Source organism: Microcebus murinus, chromosome 16 (assembly GCF_040939455.1).
Source record: "Microcebus murinus isolate Inina chromosome 16, M.murinus_Inina_mat1.0, whole genome shotgun sequence".
NCBI classification, from domain to species: Eukaryota; Metazoa; Chordata; class Mammalia; order Primates; family Cheirogaleidae; genus Microcebus; species Microcebus murinus.
The window spans coordinates 14811148-14832628 of NC_134119.1; the positions used below are offsets into that span (position 1 = coordinate 14811148).

A 21481-nucleotide genomic window follows, 5' to 3' on the forward strand; every position below is an offset into this window, starting at 1 on the left:
TGGTGTGGTCCAGGACCACACTTTGAGAATCACTGGTCTCGATCTAGAACATACACATTATCAGGGTTGGAATGTTTTCTAAAATTAGACTATTGACGTAGAGTCTCAATTCAGAAAAATCTACATGCTTCTGCTGGTGAAGCTTTTGAAAATTCAGCTGACAGCATCCAAAGCATAATAAAAATACAAGCGTCTACACATTTCTGAGTTCTGGTGCAAACAAAAGAAAACACTTTCAAAACAAATTTTCCTCAACGTATCAGCAACTGCACATTCCAGTGGCACCTACTCGCCTTTGGGGGTTTTGGGGAAAGTTTATCAGGTGATGCTCTTCAAAGCAAGACAGTGTATTTGCAGAAGCATCTAGTTAATCCCTATTTTAAGGACAAGTATTGACTGGCCTTTTATTATCACCATGAGCAGTTTTAAAGACTTGTCTGATGACCCAGGGATGGTGGTTTTGGCATCATCCTAAGAGGGAGGCAGGGAAGAGTGGCTGGCACCTCGAAGGATGGGACCAGAACTCAGCATTTAGCTTTTGACTGGTATAGAGAAGCCCATGATAGATTCTAATCCCATTATCTTCCATTGGCTTCCATCTACTCGGTAAATTACCCACTGGATCAGTCTGGCTTCAGCCTCCCATGTGTAGACGTAGATTTTCTTTGAGCTGCAGAGCCCTCATGTTACATGGAGTCCCTTGTAACATGTAACTCCCATGTTACATGGAGTTCCTTTTGTTACATGGAGTCCCTTGAAGGGCCTCCGAGGGAAGAGGGTTTCTGGATCGAGTGGTGTGCCCATGGGCCCTGTTTGTCCTTCAAGAAGAGCATCTCTGCTTTGCTTCTATATATTGGCTTCTCTGGGCTACTTTGTTTGAAAGGTGGTACCTGTGGCTTAAAAAAGTCTGAGGGCTGGGTGCAGTGGCTCACACCTGTCATCTTAGCAACTTGAGAGGCCGAGGTGGGAGGATCGCTTGAGGCCAGGAGTTTGAGACCAGCCTGAGAAAGACCTTGTCTCTACAAAAAATAGAAAAATTAGCCAAGTGTGGTAGTATGCACCTGTAGTCCAAGTTACTGGGGTGGCTGAGGCAGGATGATCACTTGAGCCCAGGAGTTTGAGGCTGTAGTTAGCTATGGTGACACCACTGCACTCTAGCCCGGAACCACAGAGCAAGATCCTGCCTCAAAGAAAAAACAACTTTGAGGACCAATGACCTCTAGTGTCCCTTCTATTTCTACAATTCTGTGTTCAATCCCTTTATAAGTAATAACACAAGGATCCTTGAAACCCTATTTCCATCTTTTCAGCTTTGTGGATCAATTGTAGATGAATTTTTGGTAAAAATTAAGATGATTGAGAATTCTCCACCCCACCCATCCTTAGGAGTCTTAAGAGGGGCAGAGGGAAGGTAGAAAAACATCCATAGGGACTGGCTCAAGGTTTTCCCCCAACATTGCCTCATCTCTGGCCCAGATGCCCCCCAGGGCCATGCCTCCCTGAGCTGGTGGCCCCATCCCCAGGGCTGAGAATCAGTGCACATGAACCACTGTCTCTGAAGGAGTGGGGATGCATCCCAGCACACTTTGATTTTCCTTCCCATCCTGTGGTTGAGCAAGATGATGGTCATGTGACCCATGCTGGCCAATCACAACGCTCTCTCAGAGATGTGCTCATGTGACCCAATGCTGGCCAGTCACTACTCTCTCTCTTAAACGTGGCTCCTGAGGGAGAGGTGTAGAGATCAATTCATTGGGAGCTGAGTCCTAATGAGGGCAGTTCGTTAACTCCTGCTATTTAGGTTCCTATGACAGCCCTGGCTTCTGTCCTTCCTGGGGCCTGGCTGCTTTTCTGTGTTTTATAAATTACTCAAGATGTTTCCTCAGCCTTTGCCTATTGGTGGAAAGACCCAAGCTTTCCTTTCTCTGCTGTTTCTCTCACAAAAGGGCTTCACCAGGGTCTTGTGGTAAGTTTGGGTTATCACAATTAAGAAAGCCAGAAAAACCAGGATCTCCAAGGGGTCTGCCCCCTTTCCCTGGGTAGGAATGCCTGGATTTGCAGAAGTGCACCAGTACAGGTCTGATCTCCCGGGGCATGCGTGTTCTGGAAGAAGAAACACTACTACTGAGTTTTGTTTTGTTTTGTTTTGTTTTTTTTAATTAAACTCTTCCTAACTGTCTGGGACACAAGATATGAGGACCCATTGTTAAGGACCCAGAATGGTGACCTTCTGAAGGCAGAGCTCATTAAAGCTCAGTGACTAATGAATTAATCATGTGAATGAGCGCAGAAGCTAAACAACCATAGTTAGATTTCCCGTGGATATAGTTCAGACAGTTCAGAGCCCTGGATCTCGAAAAATGTGTTCCTTTTTGTAATTTGGTTCATTCTTTTACTTCTCATTTAAAACAAAAAACTTCAGACAATGTGTGGGTTCCTTAAAGGGAGCGGTTTTCCCATAAGCTCTTGCTACCCCTAAGGGCAGCCATGCTGAAGGTAGCTGGGGCCCAGAGCCCGGGGCAGGAAGCAGGTGGAGCTGAAAGCAGGCAGGAGAGTGCCGGGGCCATGGGTGACTGACTCTAGATGTTGGTGTCTTTCCCTTTCTGCCTGAGGTTTCCTTACCTGGCCACCCAGTGTAGGCAACCCTGGTGTCTAAAGAAAGGGTTTCAGAATTTTCAGAGGGAAGGATTTGGTAACCAGAAATTTGGGCATAGAAAGGCTGGAGCAGAAACCTGGAGGGGCACTCAGGAAGAACGAGCTGTTCCATTGTGCCTAAAATTGATCCTACAGAGCCATTGTACTTGCAGGGCCACCACCAGCCCCATGTGACTGTGGAGCAGTTGGAATATGGGGAGTTTGAACTGTATGCGCTGTGAGTGAGAAATTCACACCAGGTTTCAAAAAGCTCATCTGAAAAAAAGAAATGAAAGATACCTCATTAATAACTTTATAAAAGACTGATTACATAATGAAATGGTAATATTTGGAGTATATTGGATGAAATAAAATATATTATTAAAATTAATTTTACCTGTTTCTTTTTATTTCATTTAATGTGGCTACTAGAAAACTTAAATTTATGCCTGAGGCTTGGACAATGAAAAATGAGAATAAATCATGTAATTTTTACCTGCATAAACTTGTACAAAAAGGAATGTCTTAAGATGCATTCTTAACAGTTGCAAGTTGACCAATTTGACCTTGCATAACTCTCAAGTTCTTGGTAAGTTCTCTCAAGTTAGGGGTAAACTCTTAATGATAAAATAGCTTCAGAAGTTTGAGTTGGGTGAGGGTTAGTCACCCTCATACAATCTTGCTAAAGTTTTAGACTGAATTCTCACAGAGAGAGATTTATTAAATAAACATTTACTCTGATGCAGGCCCCAAAAGTCCACACAACCTGCTCTGTAGGCTCCAGAAATCCCAGCTCTCTGGTGCCTTAGGTGCTGAGTCAACAATTTGCATGGAAAGCTCACTCAAGGCCGATACTACAATGGAGTCAGAATTTCAATGTCCTTATCATTGTCAGCATGGACAATCAATCGGAACTCTTCCTACACCAGCGGTCTCTTATAAGAACAATTAAGGAACCAAGTGCCTTTCTTAAGAATACAGTCCAAAGGTCTTGCTGGAACCTAACCCCTAGTAGTGTAAGGGCAGGCAATGTCTCAAAAATATCTTGGCCAGTCCACATATGGTGACCATCTTAACTCCGTTCATCCAAGTGTGGAGAGTGTCTTCTTAAATATTCTAGCTAAACTATGTATCTATATTTATTTATTTATTTCCTCTCTTTTTGGTAGAGATGGGGTCTCATTCTTGCTCAGGCTGGTCTCAAACTCCTGAGCTCAAGCAATCCTCCTGCCTTGTCCTCCCAGAGTGCTAAGATTACAGGCCTGAGCCACCATGCCCGACCTGTACCCATCTTTATTAATGAGAGCCCATTGCTAATATTCATCATACTTACTAACAAGTCATTAATGAGTCACTTCCCAAGGCCTCAGGTATTGGAAGATGTGCATAGCAGAGGTATCTTGGGAGAGAGAGTAATGCTCATCTGCAATATCACACTGAACGTGCTGAAGTATTTAACTATCCCAGACATCACAGCACAATCTTATTAAGAGCATGAACAATTCTTTTATATCTATTTCGTTTATCCAAACAAGATCAACGAGAAGAAAGTCAGTGAATTATCAGAAAGCTTGATGAGAAAATTCAATCTTTTGTGATAAATGTCATTTCTAACTTTAAAGGAACAAATGCAATTCACAAAAGCAGTCATTCTAAAAAATGCATTCCTCTATTAAAGATATGTCATCTCAAGGTAAATGTTAACAGTCCTTGGGAGAAAACTGTTAAAATATAGATTTCTGTATTAAGGGAAAATTATTCTGTGTTTTAGTCTTATTATAGAAACTCAACTCACTGATGATGAGATAGAGAGCAAATATAGATGTTATTTAAATGTTAAGGTTATTTGGTATGTAAATACACCCTAACTCTGATATTTCTAGATTAAGGTTGCTCAACTCTGGTACTGTTGACTTTTTAGGCTAGAGAATTCTTTTTTGTGAGGGAGCTAGCTGTCTTGTGTATCATAGGAGAGTTAGCAGTGCCCCCAGCCTCCACCCACTAGTTGCCAGTGGAAGCACCCACCTCTCAAGTGGTGTCAAAAATGTCTGCAGACACTGTCCAGTGTTCCCTTGGCAGCAAAATCACCCCCCTGTTGAGAACTGCTGTTCTAGACCAGGTGCAAGAGGCTAACCCCTTCCCAGAACTGCTCAACGATAATCTGCATCTTAATAAGCCCCTGGGTTGTCCCCTATGCCTGGCTGATGTCACCCCTGTGCTCTCTGGCATGCTGGGGATATGTGACTCTTTCTCATTGCAGGAAGCTGACGAAGCCTTGCTGCATAACCTGCGCCTTCAGCTCGAAGCCCAGTTCCTGCAGGACGATATCAGTGCGGCAAAGGACAGGCACAAAAAGGTAGCCACGAGCCTTCCAAGTGCTTTCCCCAGAAAACTCCAGTTTGGGCTTGGTCAGACAAGTGCAGGACACTGTGGCTGAAGCCTGAGCCTGCCAGGGTGGCCTGCTTTCCTGTGCATTGTCTCTTGAACCAAACAGTCAGGGGTGGGTCGGTCGCGGGACAGCACTCGATACGCCAGACACATGTAGAGAAACAAGCAACGGTTTCTCTATGTGTTGGGGGTTGAGGTGTTGGGAACTGTATCCGTGTTGTACAGTACAGTTTACAAAGTGATTTTATATAAATCTGTCTTGATTACGCTACAATCTATTTACTGTTTAAGCTCCAGGAAATGCAGAGATGCAGCAAATGCAAAAAGAAGTCTTATTTTTAGCTCTGCCTCTGAGCCAGGGAATCGAAGGAGTGCATGTACTCAGGAGCCCCCTCTCCTAAGTGCTCTGATGTCCCCTCAGCCCACCAGCTTCTCTTCGGCCTGACTTTGGTGTACTAGAAAGCGTTAGGGTGGCAATGTTGGTGCAAGCGGGTTTTGAGAAAGATTTCTCCAGAACAGAAATTAGGATAGACAGAAAAGGTTTATTTACTTTTCCCTGAGGGAAGGAAAAAGGACCAGCACGGAGCTGGAAAGAGGAAGGATGTGCTGGCCCCCAAAACCAGCTACTGGGGCTTTTTAAAGGGGGTTGTAAAAATGGCAGGTACAGTCAGAAAATGCTGCATCCACTCCTTTCTTTCTCCTTGGTGGCAGGTAGATAACAAAACGGCAAGGATGTCAAAGGCCAAGAGTTGTTTTCTTGCCTTTCCTTGGAGAAGAGATTATCACAGGAGATGTGACTCTGTCCTCATAGGGTTGAGGCTGCCTCTCGTTTTTCTATTGTTTTTCTCAGGAACTCTGTAAAAGCAGATTCTCAAAAAACAGTTGTGAAAGAGAGAGCTTTCCATCTCTTTTCCGTTCACGCAGCTTTTTCAGAAGTTGTGCAAAACAGAACTCCTGCAGGGAACCAATCAGTGAGAGAATTCATAGGATTGATTACCAGGGAAATTGTATTGTTAGGTATTTTCCTGTTGTTTTTGCAAGGCCACCCGTTTCAGAAAGGTCAAATCCTGTAGCTGTGTAACCAGGGCTGAGTGGCCTAACTTCTCTGAGCTGCTTCTTCGTCTTCAGCATGCTAATGCAGACTCCCCTTCTCAGCGTGGGTGACCTGGGGCAGCAGACATGTGGGCGCCTGGCCCTGGCCCCCAGGGCTGACCTCTCCAGCGCACTCTGGCCTCCCCCTGCTGCTAGTTTCTGCCTCTTTGCCTGAGGCCCTTCGTGGAGCAGCTGAAGGCTGTGCGGCCAGATAGGGAAGTGTTGGGAAACTGCCGCCCCAGGAGCAGCAGCGTGACTTGACGGGAGTTGGACAGGTGTCGAAACTCCCCAGCTCCCTCTCGCCTGTGTGGACCGACTCTGAGGCTTCTGCTCTCTGCTGCCTCAGGATCTCCAGGTGCCCCCAGTGGTGACCTGTTGATAACATGCCCCTCATTAGTGTTCCCCCTTTCCCACCTCCCTTCTGCACCCCATTGCCCTGCTAGTCACGCTTCCCGGCATCATCGCCCAATCAACTGCTTGTACGCACATCCTGCCCCCAGGCCTGCTTCTGGGGAAACACAAGGAAGACAGTGTGGGAATATAGGCACAGCCTGGAGGCTGGCCAGTGCCCTGCAAACCTTCCATTCTCTTCCTGCCTCAGTGTGTATCTGCGTCAGTATGTGAGGCCTGTCCCCTCCCGTTGGGATCCCACCAACTTTCCATCAGGCACAGTCCTTTCCTACTCCCCGCCTGCCTTCTTGCTTCTGCTCTACTTTATGGAATCCTGGGAGCAGTGCCTGGGGGCAATTTGGAAGCAGCTCAATGCATTCTTCAAGGCCATTTAGAATAATGACGATGATGACAGTGCTAGCTTGCACTGTCAAGCACACCTGCATTATGTCACTGGACCCCAACAACAGCCTTAGGAGATAGTGCTCAGGTCGGGTTCCCTATGAGCACAGCCTGCCTCACAAGAGGTTGTGATTTTTGTGCTATTGCTGTCTTGGTGGAGGGCTCTGGGGAGAAGGGGAGGGAAGGAGCACAGCAAGGTGCAGTCTCAGCTGGAGTCCGGCCTGGGCGATCTCACAGTCGCAGGGAGCCCTGGAGTGTGAGTGAGGATCACACCATAGCCTGGTCCCACCTGGGCAGGAATGTTGGTCTTGGGTACTCTTGTGCCCATCATCCCCTGGCCTAGGTTGGGGTTGGGACGGGGCCTGTGTATTCCTGGACAAGATGACCATTGGTTGGCCACAGGCCGCTCTCTGGAGAGGCAGGGACATAGCTGGGACAGGTGCACTGGCTGGTAAAAGGGATCTGCATCCCTGTAGATGGTTATCCTTACTTTATAGGAGAACTTGCATTTTCGGAGGTTTAAATAGCTTGCCTGAGACCACACACAGCCAGTAAGTCATTTAGTCCAGGCCCGACTGACCAAAGCCCATTCTTTGAAGCACTGCCCTTTGCTGGTGTCAGAAAGCGTCCTTTGTACCCTCTAGGGCCTCTTTTGTTCCCTTTTGCACATGCAGGGCTCTGTGAAGGCAGCAGCAGTGCACCCAAGTAACTGAAGGGAAAACGCGAAATTAGCCAAGCCTCAGGTCCTTCGTCCGCCCTGCTGTTCTTGTGAAGACTGAGGGAGTCGGGAAGTGCCCGTGCTATGGTGGGCACGTGGCAGGCGGGCCTGTCCACGGCCTCTCCTTCATCCCTGTCTTCTTCATCCCCGGCTCCATCACGGTCTGCCCTATTTGTGATGGCAGACCATGTGAAGTGTTCATTTCCGGGCTCACCTGGTACTAGCGAGAAAGACTCAGGCAGTCCAATTTGTAATGAGAATGCTTTCCCTTCCCCAACAGAACCTTCTGGAAATTCAGACCTACATCGGCATCCTGCAGCAGATCATTCACACCTCTTCTCCTCAGGCGTCCACCGTGAGCGGGATGAGGGAGGTAAGATACCGGAGCCACGGCTGCAGGACAGGCAGAGCCGTCCTGGAGGAGGCGCTGTCTGCAGACTGTTCTCACACCCCGTGGTCCTCGTGAACGCGGGCAGAGACCCGGGAAGAGCGCCGGGCCGGACTGTGAGCACGGCCTCTCCCCTGCTCCCGCTTTGTGTTTGCATTTGAAGTTTGCTCTTCCGAGTTTTTGCTCATGCTCTAAGTACCAGTATTTGGACATCTGAGGATGTAAACCGTGTCTCTGACCATTTTCTTAGATATTTTCTCTTAAGAGTTGTGGGCTGTTCTTCCTTGTGTACGTCATCCCTGTTTCCCAAAGTGCTGAGTCATTCTTGCATCCTGCCAGCAATGCGTGAGAGTTTCTGTTGCTCCCCGTCCTTGCCAACACGTGGTATGTCAGCTTTTTATTTTTTGCTCTTCTAATAGCCATGTTGTGCATCTCGTTGTGGTTTTAATTTGCATCCCCTAATGACTAACGATGTTGAGCATCTTTTCATGTAGTCATTTGCCATCTGTATATCTTCTTTATTGATGGATCTGCTCAACACTTTTGCCCTTTTTTTTAATGGAGTTGTTTGTTTTCTTATTCTCCGTATCAATCTGATTATCAATTTCAAATACAGAAAACCTCAATTAGTGAATGTACTCTAAAGACCAGGCTCTTGGGCCATGAGTTTGTGGAATGAAAACTACTGAGATGGGATAGAGATTATTGCAGCTGGTTTGTAAAAACTGGGGATTTGGATGTGAAACATTATTCCCAGTGTAACTCTCCAAATTCCTTCTTCAGTTAGCTCTTTGGCTGCTCAACAGAATATTGACATACTTGTCCCTAATGTGGTTTATGGAAGTTTGTGATGCAGAATATGATACATACAAAAATAAACTGAAAAGGATGCAAATTCAAATAAAAATGTTGCCAGGCCCCTTCTCCAGAGGCTGTGGTAGGCTGGTACAGGCTTTGGTGGACTGGTGAACTGATAAGGTTCTGGGTTTTTTTGCAAGGATGACCTAGGACAGTGGTTCTTAACCCTGGTGACACTTGCCATTGCCTACACGTGTGCTCAGGCCTCACACAAGACAGTGAATGGGCCGCTGGGGAGGTGGGGCCTGCCCTGGGGCAGGGGCAGACAAACTGCTCTAGAACTCAAGTTCTAGGGTATCTGCTGTTTATGTAGAAGCTAAAGAAGTCCCCAAATTTGCTTTAGAAGACACTTTTGAATCCTGTAAAGTATCATCTAAGAGGCAGGCAGGAAAGTAACTTTTTTGGTCTTCGCGAGGATATATTTGTCCACATTGCTCACCGATTATCATTTCAGGATCCTGTTCTCAGGTAGAACCGGGTTTATTGGCCACCGCAGCAAGGGGGCGTCACTCTGAGGACACTTGCTCTCAGTGGGGGAGAGGCGTGGTGTGGGATCTGGGCTGTGCCAGGTGATTTGGGGGACAGGAAGGTAAGCAGGGTCTGCTGTAGGCTGGGTGCCCTCAGAATGGGGGTGCTCCCACGACTGAGTATCTCTCTCATCGTATCAAGGACCCAGAGGGAGTGCGCGTGGCCGGAGCTGCACTTGGCAATGAAGCAGCATCACTCTCGTTGGTGGGGAGAGTGGCCACAGTCATTTTTGTGGTTGCCCTGGGGTCTTTTGGTCTGTGCTCTTGTTTGTGTCTTGTTCCTGGATGGTCCTAGAGTGACATTTTCGGATGCTGTGTGGCATTGTTTATAAGTAGAGGGCACCCTGGCCTCCCTGTTAGTGCCAGCTGTGGGGCTGTCCTTCCTCTTCAGTGAGTATTTGGGGACCCACCCTGTGTGGGTCACTGTGTGGGCAGGCCCCTATGGGGGCGGGGCAGGGGTGTGAAGGGGAACAGGAGCAAGGCAGTGAGGAGAGGAGGCCATCCTGAGCTGCACCGTGTCTCCCGCCATCCCGAGGCTGCGGGCTGGCATTTGTACAGGGTAGCATATTTGCAAATCTGCCATATCCTGGTTGCTGGGGACATGGGTCCCCTTCTGCTCCCAGCCACGCCCCTCTCTGCTTCTTTGAGTCAGGAAGGTGGGGATTGAGACACAGAGAAACACAGAAGACAAAGACAGAGAGACAGACTGAGAGTCCCAGGGGAGAGACAGAGAAAGAGAGAGAGAAATGCACGCCTCCCTGCCCAGAGAAACAGAGAAATAGCAGACACAGGTGAGGAGCCATCTGCAGTACATCTCGAGCCCCGCTTCTCCGTGTGGTTGGGCCACAGGGCTGACCCACGCGTCCTTCCAGCATGTTGTCTTGCTCCAGCTTGCTGTGTGTCCATGTCGTTGCTCCAGCCACTTCAACGTGTGAACACCGGGAGCACTTGGCGCAGCCTTGGCTTCTGATCTTGCATGGCTTTGAGTCGGCGTGGCCTCAGAAGGCGCTGCTTGAGCATTAGGCTTTGGGAAGCAATTTGAATATTTTCGAGTAGACAGTGGAAAGGCAGGTCAGGAGTGGGGCAGCTGCTTGGCAGAGTGTGGAGCGGTCCAAGGAGGATTTCCTTCCAGGCTGTTCCAGAGACTGTCCATAGGACGGCGCCGCAGCCTCACCAGGGCCCCACGGCTCCCACTTCGCACAGCGACACCATCGCACCGTCGGTGGCTCCGAGCTCAGGCTGACCTTCATTTTCACAGGCACAGAAAATAGAGCCCAACGAGTCTGCGTTCTGGGTTTTCCTTTTCCCAGAAGGGAAAGCGGAGGCTTTGAGAGTCAAATGCCTCTTCCAGAGTCTCCTAGTGAGTTCGTGGCACAGCCAGGTCTAAGCTCAGGTCTCCCGAGACTGTCTCTGCGCTTTGCACGCACAAGGTGGTTCAGACTCTGAAGACAAAGCCGAAAGCAGTGGCTGCTGTGGGCCTGTCTTAGTCTGCTTGGGCTTCTGTAATGGAACACCGTAGACGGGGGCTTCCATGACAGATACTTACTTTTCACAGTCCTGGAGGCTGGAAGTTCAAGATCAGGGTGCCTGCAGATTGGCATCTGGGGAGGGCTCTCTTCCTGGCTTGCAGACAGCCACCTTCTCTGCATCACACGCGGCAGAGAGAGAGAACTCTGTGACTCTTCGTCTTCTTATAAGGGCACTGATCCCAACATGGGGCCCCACCCTCATGACCTCATCTAACCCTAATCACCTCCCAAAGGTCTCACCTCTTACTACCAGCACCTTGGGGGTTAGGGCTTCAATGCATGCATTCTGGGGGAAACGAACATTCAGTCCAGAACTGGCCCCACCTTCTTTGCCCTTTGCCTCTTTGCATGTCCTCACATGCATGAGAGTGACTCTGGTCTTCTTTGTGCAGGAGAAGCTCCTGACCGAGCGGGAAGTGGGTGCCCTGCGGAGCCAGCTGGAGGAGGGCCGGGAGGTGCTCTCCCACCTGCAGGCGCAGAGAGTGGAGCTGCAGGCCCAGGTATGCTTTGCCTGCCACGTGCAAATCAGGGCTTCGTGCACATTTTATTGAGGAGTCACATCCATGCACAGTATCCAGCTGGAGGAGTTGTCACATGCCAGACACACCTGTGTAACCTGGCAGGAAAAGGACATTCTGAGTAGCTGGCCAGGTGCCCTGCTTTGCCCTCGGCTGAGGGTTTCCAGGACATGGGACCAGCACTGCTCAAACTGGAGGAGTCCCAGGCAAATGGAGACAGGGCCATGTTCACCGCCCAGTCCCTTGGGTTCCCTGCAAGACTCCTTCACCCCACCAAGGGTGAGGCTGTCCCAGCTTCTGTCATGGATTCATCCAGCCCAGGTTAAACTGTGTAAAAATAAGAAGAAAGGAACACACACCGGGATTTTCATCCTACGCTTGCTCAAATTTGTGCTTCCTGCCTGTGTTCTCATGGTAAAATTTCTCCTTCAGGATTTGATTACAGACCTGGAAAGAGGTTGTGTGAGTATTGGCCTCTAGTTAGAAATGTGTTAGTGCGAAGCTCATATTTCTACTCCCACCCCCCTTTGTGGGTGAAGCTTAATTTGAAAACTAAACTCAGCAGAACAGCTCGATCCCGTTTCTGTGCCCTTCCTTCTTGGTTAATGAGCTTCCTGGCGCTCACTAGCGCCAATGCCAGTAGATTCACTAGCATCAGCTAGCATTTAAAAAGGAACACTAAGCTAAAACAGACTAAAAAATAAGAGTGCTCAGCAAGTAAAAAGGTAGGATTTATTTTGTGAAACCTTTGTTTCGCCTCTATATCGGTTCACACAAACACACACACACACACACACTTGTCTGAAGTGTAGGGCTGGCCGTGTGAAATGTGTTTTTTCCTGTGGCCGTGGGGATAAAGTTGAAAACCACTGCCCTAGATTCTGAGAAAGATGAAAGAGCCCGGCCGAGATGGTAAATTGCAGTTCCGATTTCTCTATGTACATGTATGTATTTGGTGAATACCAGAATAAGAAATTGCGCAACGGATTAGCCTAGTTTCTGAGAACGTGGGGTGAAACTGGCTGGCTGGCCACCTGTTTCTGCCCTTAGTTGCTACAGCAAGATGTACTTGCTTCACTCTGATGTCGTCGTTGCTCTAAAGTGGGGTCTTAATCTCCTCTTTGGTGCCACCCTCCCTGAGCCCACCCTTGGGAGTCTGATGAAGCTCGTGGACTCCATCTAAGAAAAATGATGATAAAGGCATAAAACAAGGCACAGATAATTAAAAGGAAACCAATTATATTGAAACAGTTATCAACATATTAGCAAATCGTTTCCTATAAAATAGGATATGTGCTTATATTTAGTAAAAAAAAATCTAGCAGTGGGTCTAATGAAACAGTTTTCTGTTGCAGCCTTGATTAATTTCCACAAACCTGGGGCTTCCAACAGCACCCACTTATTAGCACCCACTTATTAGTTCTGAAGGTTAGAAATCTGGGAAATTTGGTTGGTTTCTCTGCTCTGGGTCTCACAAGGCTGAAATAAAGGTGTTGGCAGGCCTGGGCACTTGTCTGGGGGCTCTTAGGGGAGAATTTGCTTCCAGTCTCGTTTAAGTTGTTGGCAGGATTCAATTCTGTGTGCCTGTAGGACTGTGGACCCGGTTTCTTTGCTGGCTGCTGGCTGGGAGTGGCTATAGAGGCTGCCCATGCTCCTTGGTTTACAGCCTCCCATCTTCAGAGCCAGCAACAGAGCATTGATTTTTTCTCATGCATCTAATCAGTCTGACCTTCTACTTCTGCATTTCTTTGACTTCTACATTTTTTTTTGGAAACAGGGTCTTGCTCTGTTGCACAGGTTACAGTGTGGTGGTGTCATAATAGCTCACTGCAACCTCAAACTCCTGGGCTCAAGCAATCCTCCTGCCTCAGCCTCCCAAATAGCTGGGACTACAGGTGTGCACTACCACGCCCAGCTAACTTTTAATTTTTTGTAGAGACGGGATCTCTCTGTTGCCCAGGTTGGTCTCGAACTCCTGACCGCAAGCGATCTTCCTGCCTTGGCCTCCCAAAGTGCTGGGATTACAGGTGTGAGCCACTGCACCTGGCCTAACTTCTGCTCTTAAGGACTGGTGTGATTAGGGATAACCTAGAATAATCTCCCTTTTTTAAAAGTTTAACTGATTAAGAACCTTAATTACGTCTGCAAAGTCCCTTTTGCCTTGTAACATATTCATGGGTGTAACACTAAGGGGCAAAGGTCATGGGGACCAAAACTCTGCCTAATTAGCTTTAATTAAAACTCAGACATTGCCGGGCCCACCCAGGAGCTTCTGACTCAGTAAGTCTGGGGTGTGGCCTGAGAATGTGCATTTTCCCGTTTCCAGGTGATACTGATGCTGTGAGTTCAGGAACCACACTTTGAGAACCACAGGTGTGGGGCAGGTCCCAGGTTGGCTCAGAACGTTCTACACCTGGTCCCAGGCTTGAGCCCTCCACAGCCTCACTCAGAATGTTCATGGCTGGATTTGTTCTGGTTTTAAAAGGTTTTAGCAGCTTCCAAGAGAGATTTGGCCACACACCTCTCAGCCAAGAAAACAGTGGTTGCGGATGTGGTGGGGGGCTGAGGAGGGAGAGCTTCTTGTGGTCTCAGGGCTCCAGCCTGGCTGGGCTACGGCAGCTGGTTCTGCCTATAGTTAAGGCATATGATGCTTCCAGAATCCTCCATAGCGGGGGTCCCTCAGGGTGAGCTCCCTGTCCCAGCAGCATCAGCATCACCTGGGCACCTGGCAGAAATGCAGATTCATGGCCTCATCCCAGACCTGCAGAATCAGGAACCGTGGAGTGGGGCCAGCAACCTTTGTTTTAACAGCCCTCCAGGTGACTCCGCAGGCTCAAGTTTGAGAGACACTGGGCCCAGCATGGCAGGATGAGAGCTGGGGCCCCTCCTGCAAGTAAGCTGAGCACAGACAGGTGAGGCCCCTGGAGAAGGCACTTCTCACAGGTGGAGGCCACAAGACAGACAATTCTGTTTCTTTAAATGGTGCTGACGGGGGGTTTCTGTGACAGGGAAGTGAAAAGAGTCATATTCATTGCAAAGTGGAGATGGGCATGGTAGCTCATGCCTGTAGTCCCAGCACTTTGGGAGGCTGAGGTAGGAAGATGGTTTGAGGCCAGGAGTTTGAGACTAGCTTGGGCAATCTAGCAAGACTGCATTACTAAAAAAAAAAAAAAAAAAAAAAAAAAAAAAAATTAGCCAGGCATGGTGGTGCGGGCTTATAGTCCCAGCTACTCAGGAGGCTGAGGCGGGAGGGTCACTTGCGCCCAGGAGTTCAAGGTTGCAGTGAGCTATGATTGTGTCACTGCACTGCAGCCTGGGCAACAGAATAAGACCCTGTCTCTGAAAAAAAAAAAACATTGCAAAGCGGGAGCGTCCCAGGTCTCGTTTTTCATTAAAGTCCCTCAGCACCATCTAGTGGTGAGACTTGGTAGGACAGTCTGGCGTCCTGAGAGGACCGCGGGAGGAGCTCTCCCAGCCCAGCGGGAGTCAGGCATAAATCAGATCTAACGGTCCAGGCAGAAACACAGCAGTCATCTCGCTCAGGAGGAAGTTCAAGGTGCCACAGGGCGCACGCCCTACGCCTGCCACCCTCTCTGGAGTCCTCTCAGCCGCTGCCGCCCGGGTGACCCTGGGCCACCCTCTGTTCCCCTCCAGACCCCACCTGTGCCTTCTGGAACCTGCCTGTCTGCTCATCCTGCCTCTCCTTCCTGAAGTCCTGTCCTTCCCCGATACCAGGACTCCCCACCTCCTCCGGGAACGCGTTCTCCCTGAGACGGACGTGCCTCCCCCGCGGGACCGTGAGCTTCTAGCGGAGGGTCCGAGTCCCGTTCTCTGACGGCCAGGCTGGCGCAGGTGGCACCCGATGCCGTGCCTCTCACCGCCGGGGCACCTGCGGCCTTCCGTGTCCTTGAGGGCGGCCTTTTGACGGAATCCAAATTTTACACGACAAATCCTTTTACTAAAGGGAGTTGTTCTGTGGCGTTTGGATTCGGTGGAGGGACCACACGTGGGCATCCGGAGGGCCACCCGTGGCCTTGTGGCTGCAGGTTCCCACCCCTGGTCCAGGTATAAAACCACGTTGGTGTAGACACCATTCCGGTTGTGTAAACCAAGTCGTCACTTCACTGGGTGCTCTGGGGGCTGGGTTGATCCAGCAGAATGGCACAGAGCATCAGCCTCCAGAGGTGGGACCGTGCCTTGCAGTCCTGCTCCTGTCACCTCCCACCTGGGCAGGAGTTCCTCCCACACACCCCAGCACAGCACGGCAAGCCTTTAAAACATGCCTCTTTCTTCAAACGGACACAGATACACACACAAATGGACAAAAAACCAAAACCCACCCACCCACCAATCACCACTACCACAATAAAAACTACAGATTATCAAATCATGAGATGAAATAAAAAAAGATTGTGCTAGACTGCAGGGCAGAAAGATTATACATGACTTTTCTAGTCTCTGAATTTTCAATTTATGACAACGCGTTGTTATTCTGTTTACTGTGTAAAAGCGTGCTAAGTGAAAACCCTCAGGGAGGGGTGTCTGTGGGTCACACTGAGTTTCCTGTGTCTTCAGTGGAAACGGGCCGGTGGTGACTGCCTGTTGATTTGTGGGAAGGGGGAGCTTTCCAGGGGCCCTGGGCGTGCGTGTGTGTTTGTGTTTGCAAGTGTGCGTGCACACTTGTCTGCAGCTGGGAGGAGGCTGAGACGGGCGGCAGGGTGGTGGTGGTTATGGCCTCAGACCCTGTACAAAGCGGTTTGAGTTCTGCCATGGTATTTATGGACAAGTCACTTTGCCTGTGCACCTCAGTTTTCTCGTCTGTAAAGTGGGAATAATAATAGCCCCTCCCTCCCCGAAAAGGTTGTCGTAAGTTTGATGAGCTGACCCCTGTTAGAACTCGTGGGCACAGACCATTACTCCCTCTCTGGGATGGGGACTTCATACCCAAAGGGGACAATAGGGTCTCTTCATATGTATTATAATTTTTTCTTTTACTCTTTATTATGAAATATTTCAAACATAGAAAAGCGAGAGATAGTCCCCATTCCCCGACATACGGCTCCACCCCCCACCCCCATGAAATGCCAACGCTTCTCTGAGATTCGGGCCTCAAAGGGGTCTTGTGAATCCCCTCATTTCTCGGGAGAGTTTCCTAGAGTGTGTGAACACTCTGGTGTGGATGGCAAGGTGTGGCATGGTATTTAACATTACAGGTGACTGTCTGAACCGAGAGTTTTTTATGAGGAACAGAAACCTGATCAAACTCCTTGAAACAGGAAGGGCACTCTTGTTTTTATTCTGAAATAATTTTAGACTTCTGAAAAGCTGCAAAAATAGCACAGAGGTTTCAAGACACCCTTCCCCCAGCTTTCCCAGATGTCAACACCTAATGACCACAGGACAATGACGAAAACCAGGAAATTAACAACGATGCCGTCCTGTTCATAGGCTAAAATCTCACCAGTTACCCCACTGATGGTTTTTCTGGTCCTGCCCACACTTAGGTGTCACATCTCTTTTGTGTCTCCCAGTTTGGGACAGTTCCTCCGTCTGTCTTTGCCTTTCCTGACCTTGATGCTTTCGAAGGGTCCAGGCCAGTTATTTTGTGAAATGTCTCTCCATTTGGGTTTCCCCAATGTTTTCTCAGGGTTAGATGGAGGCTGTGCATTTTGGGCAAGAACCCCATGGAAGGGACGTTGTGTCCTCAGTGCTGTCAGGTTTCTCCACTGGAAAGGTCCTGCTTTTCTTTTCAAAGGGGCTGGGTTAAAAGACAGTGTCTGAAATCTGAGAGCAGGTGCAGCAGGACCCAGGACCCAGGGGCTGAGGCAGCCGCTCACTCCACCTCCCTTCCCTCCTCTTCCTTCTCTTGCCTCGGACTCTCTCTGATTCCTGCTTGTCCCTGCCCTATGGCTGCGTGTCTCTGCCTTTCTGAAGAATTGCCTTGCTCAGCTTCTCCGTGCGCTTGTGCAAGATCGCCACTCCAGAATGGCAGCCGCAGGCCCCAGCTTGTGTGTCCTGGTGGTCTGGAACCTGCCACCTACTTGCTGCTACTGCTCAGATCCCCTTCCAGATTCCCAGGAGAGAGAGCATAGGATAGGCCAGCCCCGGTCAGGTCCACCCCTGGTTCCATAGCTCTGGACAGGAGAATGGGGTCACATTGCTGCCAGGACCCTCCATATGGATGGAGTGGAACAATCACCAGACAAAGGGATGACATGGGCCGGACAGAAGTCTTCCCAAAGTGTTTAGTCTATGTACATTTTCTTCCCTCCCTCCTCTTTCTTTATGCAACAGATATATTCCTGAACATCTTTCACTTAGGAAGCTTCACTATCCCAAGGCCAGACCTGTATGAAGTGGAGAGTTGGCTTGGGCTAGGAATGACAGTCCTCTAGGGTGTCCTACAGGTACATTTAGGCCTCGATGTAGGAAATGCCTCATAGAGGACATACATGACGTTGCCTGCAGATGCCTGTCTGGCCCTTCGTGACTCAGAGTGTGGCCCGAGGATCAGCACCATCAACCCCACGCAGGAGCTGGTTAAAAATGCAGAATCTCCGGCCTCACCCCATCCCTGAGTCAGAACCCGAATCTCTTGCTGCTCAGGCGGTTCTAATGCACAGTGCAGTTTGAGAAGTGCTGCTCTAGGTGGAAGTGGGGTTTTTTTCTTTCCTTTGTTTTAGAGGACTATGCATGTCAAATTCTTTTCTCCTTGGGAATGAAATTGTAAAAGAGCCACAACTACAGAGATTAAGCTGGGAAATAAGTAGAGTTATATGTCACTCAATAATGGAATACGGTCTGAGAAATGTGTCGTTAGGCAGTTTTGTTGTGTGAACGTCATGGAGTGACTTACGCACAGCCAGATGGCCTAGCCTACTACTCACCCGGGCTATAAGGGGTGGCCTGTTGTTCCTAGACAACAAGCCGGTACAGCAGGTGACTGTACTGAACACTGTAGGCGATCGTAACACCGTGGTAAGTCTTTGTGTATCTAAGCATTTCTAAATATAAACGTAGAAAAGGTGCAGTAAAAATACGGTCTAAAAGATAAAAAAAGAAAAAAAGAAAGGCACACCTGTCTAGGGCACTTTCCATGAATGGAGCTTGTAGGACTGGAAGTTGATCCGAATGAGTCAGGGAGTGAGCGGGGACTGAATGTGAAGGCCGGGACATGACCTTCCACTACTGCAGACTTTGTCAACAGTGTACACAGAAGCTCTGCTCAATTTGTAAAAACTTATTTTCCTGTCTTCAATAGTAAATTAACCTTAGCTTACTGTAACTTTTTTTTTTTTTTACTGTGTAAGCATTTCCATTTTTAAAAACTTTTTGACTCTTTTATAATAATGCTTACATCAAGCACAAGAGAAAATGTTGCAATCAAGAGGTGCAGGGAAACACGAGATGTGTACTGAGGCTGCAGCCGGCATGACCCTGTTTTACAGGAAACCTTTTTTTTTTTATATAAGTAGAAGGAGTGCCCGATAAGATAACAATAAAAAGTATAATATAGTAAATGCATAAATAGTAACGCAGTCATTTATTATCATTATCAAATATTATGTACTGTACGTGATTGTGTGTGCTAGACTTTTATCTAGCTGGCAGCCCAGCAGGTTTGTCTGTAGCAGCATCACCAACACGTGTGCGTAATGCATCGCTCTAAGACATGACAGTGGCTGCAGGGTCACCAGGTAACAGGAATTTTTTCAGCTCCATTATAATCTTTCAGGGCTCCTGTTGTATATGCAGTCTGTTGTTGATCGAGATATTATGTGGTGCACAACTGTACGTTTATGAGAACTTATGCATTGTCACAAGCTCTTAAAGTGAATGTAAAACCACCTCTTTCTATTTTCCTGCCTTAAATTTTGCTTGCTCTGCATTAGTATATAAAAAGTGTTTCCCTGACATTATTTTATGTGTACACAAGTGTGCACGCACACACACACACACACATTTTAGCTACCAAAACATAAATGTAACTCTGCTGATCAAAACTCAGGAAAGCTGAGTGTGGTAGCTCACACCTGTAATCCTAGCACTCTGGGAGGCCAAGGCATAAGGATCGTTTGAGCTCAGGAGTTCAAGACCAGCAAGAGTGAGACTCTGTCTGCAAAAAAACAGAAAAATTAGGCAGGTGTGGTGGTGTGCACCTGTAGCCCCAGCTACTCCAAAGGCTGAGGCAGGAGATCAATTGAGCCCAGGAGTTTGAGGTTGTAGGGAGCTATGATGATGCAGCTGTACTCTAGCCGGGGCGACAGAACAAGACCCTGTCTCTCCCCCATCAAAAAAAACCTCAGGAGAAAATTAAAGCAGAATAGTGACTGAATGAGAACAAGGAAACTTTTCTCTCCTTTAATTATTTTATTAAAAGTAGCATCTTTTTTATTTTATTAAATATTATTAAATTTTATTAAATTTTATGTTATTAAAAGTGGCATCTATTTAGTATGTGTTTGTCTTTTGACTTATTTTTGGCTATTAGACCTATGCTAATTCATTAAAGTATAAAGAATGTACTTTTAAAAAAATTATGCATATTATTCCATGATAGTAGTTTTCTTTTTATTTTCTGGGTTTGTCATCTTCAGATTGCCTTTGGGGTCAGCGCCCTTCCAGGCTCATCCTGGAGGGTGCTGATGTTAGTGCCAGGAGACGGGAGCTCAGTTTTCACCTTCCTCTTTTGCTTAAGGATTCCAAAGTGACTCATTGCTGGTCTCTAAGTGACAGGGAAACAAACAAAATAAAACTGCATACGCCAAGTCTAGGTTGTCCCGGCAAAGCTCGTGCCTCAGGGCAGAGGGTGGGAAGGATTTCCTTACAGTGTGTCTTTGCCCACAGACAACAGCCCTGGAGCAAGCTATTAAAAATGCCCACGACTGTTACGACGATGAGATTCAGCTTTATAATGAGCAGATAGAAACCCTGCGCAAGGAGATCGAAGAGACAGAGCGGACCCTGGAGAAGTCCTCCTATGACTGCCGGCAGCTGGCAGTGGCCCAGCAAACCCTGAAGAACGAGCTGGACCGGTATCATCGGATCATCGAAATCGAAGGCAACAGGTGTGGTCAGGGACCTGTGCCCGCAGGCCCGGGAGAGTGAGCCCGTCTTCCCATCCTGGCCACTTCCTCCTTTCGCAAACCTTTGTTGACTGTCTACCGTGTGCCAGGCCCAGTTCTAGGCAGTGGGGACACGGCAGGGAAGGAAACACAAAAATCCCTGACCTCGCGGAGCTTGAGAACTAGTGGGGGGAGACAGATGCTGCATGCATTTGTAACGCAGGGAGCATGAGCTGTGACAAGTGCTATGGAGGAGATTCTGGCAGGAGGAGGACGGTGACAAGGGGGGGTGATGGTGGGGATGCTTGAGATTTTAGGCAGGGTGATCAGGAAAGGCCTCGCTGAGAAGTCTGCTTTTTGTCCAGAGGTTTCTGGGGACACAGTGTCCTAGCAGGTGGGATGACAAGCAGCATTCAAGGAGATGCTGCAGGGGAGGGGCCTAGCACAGTGCCTGGCACTGAGGAGTGTGCAGAGGTATTGGCGGTGTCGCCGCCACCACCATCGAGACTCTTAGCACCTGGTTGGGTCAGTCTTGTAGCTGCGGGCACTGTGGCTGCCTGGGCTCCTGCACAATGGACCTGTGACTTGAACCCTACTCACGTTAAGACAGCTGGGAAATTCTCCCTCTTTAAGTGTGTGTCTCTCTGTCTGTCTGTCTGTCTGTCTGCCTGTGGCTCTGTCCATACGTCTGTATCCACATCTATAGATAGCCTTCAGAGAATAGGTTGGAAATTAATTTGTGATTTTTCAATTCAGTCTTGCTTATTTTCTGGGTTCAGATTGAATTAAAAGAGAGCCCCTCCCCCTTCCCACACCAAGTAGCCCACACAGTTCTTGTGTTCCCTGGGTAGAGCTGGAACCCGTTCTACTAAGTGAAGCATCCCCAAGAATGGAAAAGCAAGCACCACATGCACTCACCATCAAATTGGTATTAACTGATAAGCACTTAGGTGCGCAAATAGTAATAACATT

The 21481-nt window shown here is 48.4% G+C and overlaps 1 protein-coding gene across 1 annotated transcript in view; it reads left to right on the forward strand.

The window, feature by feature from the left end:
• Positions 1–21481, forward strand: part of BFSP1 (beaded filament structural protein 1) — a 36276-nt gene that overhangs the window by 10917 nt on the left and 3878 nt on the right. The window contains exons 3-6 of the mRNA XM_012759533.2: positions 4895–4990; positions 7905–7997; positions 11319–11426; positions 20292–20512. Coding sequence (XP_012614987.1) covers positions 4895–4990; positions 7905–7997; positions 11319–11426; positions 20292–20512 — 518 coding nt within the window. The remainder of the gene's footprint in view (positions 1–4894; positions 4991–7904; positions 7998–11318; positions 11427–20291; positions 20513–21481) is intronic.